At 38.4% G+C, this 5,366-nt stretch overlaps 1 protein-coding gene across 1 annotated transcript; it reads left to right on the top strand.

Moving 5' to 3' along the window:
- The first annotated feature begins 376 nt into the window (after positions 1–376).
- LOC100796892 (F-box/kelch-repeat protein OR23) lies at positions 377–5,118 on the top strand. Its single transcript, XM_003553438.5, has 2 exons — positions 377–1,507; positions 4,561–5,118. The coding sequence occupies exons 1-2, from the start codon at positions 594–596 to the stop codon at positions 4,850–4,852; spliced, it is 1,206 nt and encodes a 401-aa protein (XP_003553486.1). The 5' UTR covers positions 377–593; the 3' UTR covers positions 4,853–5,118.
- The last annotated feature ends 248 nt before the right edge of the window (positions 5,119–5,366 follow it).

Below are 5,366 nucleotides of genomic sequence, written 5' to 3'. Positions count from 1 at the left end.
TTCAATCATTGAAATAGATATCCTAATAATAAGAGCGAACAACTTACGTTATAGGATAAATCAATATAAACACTGTGCGTAAATATTGATTTATCTTTTTTATCTTGATTAAGACAAACATAGTTTTTTGAAGTTTCTATAAACAACAATATCTTTTTTGTTGATTTATTTTAAGAATAAAAAAATATAATTCAAGCATTTTTCCTACCTATATATTATATTTAATAATAAACTACCTTGTACTTGCATAATTTTATCAAACATTTTTAAGTTAACAATTTATAAACCTTAAAAACAAAAAAAAAAACACAACCTTAACCGTTCATAATGATTTTATTGGATTTGATTATGATTGTTTCGGATTCGGTAAAAAAACACATCCTTAGATGAAACATAGAAAGGTCGAACTGTTGGTTGGATTCCGACTCCCATAGTCCCATCCCACTGTCTTGCTCAAAAAGAAAACCCGAAAAAAAAGTGTATTATCTTTTTGACCCTCAAAACAAAGTGAAGCATATAGTAGAAAAGAAACGAACACGGCAATGCAAACGCGCGCAGCGTTGACAACAACAACAAAAACCAATTAACCGAACATGAATTCCTATTGGGACACCGGCGCCGGCGGTGGCGGTGGCGCGACGCTCATCCCGGGTCTCCCAAACGACGTCGCGGCGTCGATCCTCTCGATGGTCCCCTACTCCCACCACGGGAGGCTCAAAGCCACATGCAAATCATGGAAACTGCTTCTCTCCTCGAAATTTTTCTTAGCCTCGCTGAACGGAAAGAACCACCTTCTCTGCATCTTCCCGCAAGATCCTTCAATCGCTTCACCCTTTCTGTTTGATCCGAACGCGCTCGCGTGGTGCCCGCTCCCTCTCATGCCCTGCAACCCCCACGTGTACGGCCTCTGCAACTTCGCCGCCGTCTCCCTCGGGTCCCACCTCTACGTCCTCGGTGGGTCCCTCTTCGACACGCGCTCCTTCCCCATCGATCGCCCCTCGCCGTCCTCCGCCACGTTCCGCTTCAGCTTCCACGACTTTTCGTGGGAGCCACGCGCCCAGATGCTGTCTCCGAGGGGGAGCTTCGCCTGCGCGGTGGTGCCGGCCCGCGGGAGCATTTATGTGGCCGGTGGGGGCTCGAGGCATACGATGTTCGGGGCGGCGGGGTCGAGGATTCGGTCGGTGGAGCGGTACGAGGTGGGGAGGGACCGGTGGGTGCCGATGGAGAATCTCCCCGGGTTTCGTGCCGGGTGCGTGGGGTTTGTCGGAGAGGAGGGGAGGGAGTTCTGGGTGATGGGAGGGTATGGCGCGTCGAGGACCATATCGGGGGTGTTTCCGGTGGATGAGTATTATAGGGATGCGGTAGTGATGGGAGTGGAGAGTGGCGCTTGGAGAGAGGTTGGGGATATGTGGGGGAATGAGGAGAGGGTCAGGGTTGGGAAGATTGTGGTGGTTGAATATAATGGATGTCCCATGCTTTTCATGCTTGATGGAAATGAGATTTTGAGGTACTTTCTCTGATTCTGTTTCTTTCTTCAATTATACCAATTTCCTGCTTAATTAATTAGTTTCTATTAATAATTGGTAGCTCTCGAGTTTGTGCTTGTGCATTACATTACATTACATTATTCTGTATGTTATTGTTGAATTTTGATGTTATGAAAAGAAAGGAGGCTGGTTGACTTACTATTGGCAATTGGGAGATCATTCTTTCTGTTGTTTTGTTTTATGGTTTTGCTAGTTAGGATTGGAGCAAGTGTGTTAGCTATTTAGAATGTTCTTTTCAATGAAAAATGGTTTGTAAGGGGAGTGGTATAATCATCTTGGCTTGTGATTTAAACTAGTTCTTAATGTGCATTTCAAGTTTTATTCATGAATAGTGATTTTACTATGTAAGTGTGCTTTTGTGTTGTTTGTTGGACAAGTTTGTTCTTGGTATGGGTGCTTCTACCATTTTTTGTCAAGCTTGAGCTGTCAATTATATGTTAGTTGTAGATTTTCTTCCAAGAAATTCGTTTTAGGCACTTGTTTGGTGCATGGTAGTCAAAGTCTTACTCCATGTTGTGTCAGATTCTGTGATCCTATGCACAGGTGAGAACACAATTTTCTGGAATTGGAGATGAATCATGTCTTACCTCTAAAAGATCTCTGAATCTGCATTTCTAGCTACTCTCAAATTTGCACCAAAAGCTTGTTAGTGGATTGGGCAGAACAAAATAATACCATGTCCAGCCCACCGAAACTCACACCTTGACTTAAACCACCCAGTTCAGCTTATTGAATTGAATTTCACCTTTTCCTTTCAAAATCATCTCCCTTTCAACAACTCTGAGACTGCAGCTGTGTGTGTCTTTGTGTAGCCTATGGTGCCATGTTACTTCAGCTCAACAATGGAGTGTAATTGAGAATTTGAGATGGGTGATGATGTAACTTTGATAAAGATTTTGGGATGTCAGACTTCTACTTGGATTGAAATTTTGGTTTGTTTTGCTTCCCCTGTTCCTGGTTTTTGTATTTTGTTGTTCACGTGTTCTCTGCTGGGTTTCCCGATTTGTGTGACTTGAACTGAACTGAGTGTTTGTTTTCCTGGTTGCAGCTGTTGTTTCTGACCTGTATTCCTCTATTTATGTCCTCTATCATTTCTTGCTGGCATTTGGTTTGTCTTTAGTAGTTAGAACCTAGAAGTAATTGTTTTGATAGAAGGCTTGTCTTGTCTTTGGTAGGTTAGACTGTTAGAGGCCTTTGTCTTTTTATAAGTCTCATACACATTACACGGTCTTAAAATATTGTCAAGCAAAATAATTAAATGACATAGGGAAAAGGACAAGTTTCAGATTTATTTGATTTGATGAATAAACAGCCCAAATTTGACTCCTTAAATGTACTATGACTATAAACTTGTAGTTGCAATTGTGATCTTGTATTGTACATGTGGGTTGTTTATTTGTGTTTTGAACTTGTTAAAACATGTGTTTAGATACTTGCATCATTAATATGTACCCTATATTAAACATGTGTTTAGATACTTGCAACAACAATAACAAAGCCTTATCCCACTAGGTCCAATATATTTGTCTTCTTTAATATGTACTCTGAGGACGAGCCCTGGTGCAGCGGTAAAGTTGTGCCTTGGTGACCTGTTGGTCATGGGTTCGAATCTGGAAACAGCCTCTTTGCATATGCAAGGGTAAGGCTGCGTACAATATCCCTCCCCCATACCTTCGCATAGCGAAGAGCCTCTGGGCAATGGGGTACGCTAGTTTTTTTTTTTAATATGTACTCTATAATATCATGATTAGGCAGATGCAGATTTGGGTTTGGTGTTGTGTATTGTTCTTAGGTTTAAAGCTGACGAGTTACAAAAGGGTAGTGGTTAGACTACTGTCATGATGTTACCACTTAGAAACTAGGCTATATAAACTATAATCAATTGTGGTTTTCTGGCACCAAGTATTTGTTATTAGGAGTTGCAATAATTGTGTCTTGTGTCTGTCAATCAGTGTAGAAGTTATTTGCAGTTAAATAAATGCTGTAGTGTGAAGTGTAAAATGCGTAGAATAAAGTATAAATTGTTCTGATGTTTGTGAAATTGAAATTGATTATCCCTTGAAGTTCGGAGTGACTTGAATATGAGACTCATGAAATTCTATTTATGAAGACATGGCACTGGTATATAGGATAATAGAAATTTGTGCCAAATGCTTCTAATCACACACAGTAACTTTTGTATGTGTATACAATCTATTTATGTAATTTTTTGAACTTGAAAATTTGTGTGTGTGTGTGTGTGTGTGGTTTTTTTTACTCTGATGGATCTTGACAAAATGGACAAATGAGGCAAGCATGATCAAAAGTTTTGCTTAACTGACCAATGGTTATGCAGTGGGGAGTGTTCCTGCCTCCTGCCAGGCTATTTGAGCTCTATTTATTCAACTTTTAGGAAGAATCATGATAAGGGTTTGCTTTAAAATACTTTGAGATAATTAAATAATTATATTGGTTACTTAGCTTGCTTACCAGTCATCTAGTAGACCAGAAGCGGAATGCTTGCGAACAGATATACATTGTTTTATCCTTTTATTATGTATAAGGTCCATTTGGTTTAGATTTTGATAGAATTGATGTTGAAAAAAAAAAAAGACTAATGTTTGAGAATATTTGAAGAGTGGAGTTTTGAAGAATAATTTTGTTTGGATGGTAAAGTAGAATCACTTTTGAAGTATAAGTATAGGCATGCTTTTAAAGTTTTGATGGGTCACAAATTTGGAATCAAGTTTGTTCACCTTGAAATTTAACTTATTTTTATTATCTCAAAATCAGTTCTACTTACTGCATAATTTTTTTTTCCGACTTCAAATTTATCCGACATGATGATTTGCTGTTGAAATCAAGTTTGCTTACTGTAAATGGCATTTTGCTTTTAAACAAATAGGCTAATATTCATTGAAACACGAATTCAACATTCTTGATGGCCCTGCTTGCTTACTTGTAAATTACAATTTCAAACCTTCTGAAGTTATAAATCTGTTATTGACATATTTATGATGAATACACCTTGCAGATATGACATGTCTTCAAATCGTTGGCTATACGAGTCTCGTGTGCCAAGAAAAGCTCCTTACTATTCGTCATTTGGGGTTGTTGTGTTAGACAGGGAGCTGTATGTAGTGACACATTTATGTGTTGTTGATTTTACTGAAACACGGAGGTCCAGACAACATAAGAGGGCAGGAACTCTGTTCATTCAAATCTACGACCCAAAAAACAAGACATGGAGATCGCTTGTTGCCAAATCACCTTTCAATTACCCTATAGATATTAATAGTGCTGTATTGAGCTCAATTTGTCTATGAATAATGTTGCATCCTATTTGTATAGTATAGGGATCACGTCCAAATTTCTTGTGTATCACATCATTTGATCCACCAGATTCCATGTAAGGTGGCTTATTTGTATATTTCTGTATGTAGTATGTCTTGATCAGGGCATTCACTTTATATTAGTTGATACCATCTAAATTTGGATACAAGTGACGTATAGTATCAGCTTTTACTAGTGTTGTAATCCTGATGTACTGAAATATTTGTAATGGATAAAGAAATGGATATAACTTGCAAAATGTTGCTTGATTTTATACTCGAGTTGAATTGGTACCGAGTGTAGAATTACTTGGGAGACATCTCAGCAACTTCCTTGTCACATCCACTAAACATTTACAAAAAGTTATTAACAAAATCGTTTTCTATACACATTTAGATTTCCCTAAATTATAGAAAAAAAGGCAGTTTAAGATAAAAAGCTCTTGGGAAATCTTGATGATAATTACTTTAAACATAATAAACTAATACAAACACTTGCATTCGAGTC

Source organism: Glycine max, chromosome 19 (assembly GCF_000004515.6).
Source record: "Glycine max cultivar Williams 82 chromosome 19, Glycine_max_v4.0, whole genome shotgun sequence".
Classification (NCBI taxonomy): domain Eukaryota; kingdom Viridiplantae; phylum Streptophyta; class Magnoliopsida; order Fabales; family Fabaceae; genus Glycine; species Glycine max.
The sequence above is the reverse complement of the archived record's forward strand: the minus strand, read 5'-3'. Positions and strand labels throughout refer to the sequence as shown.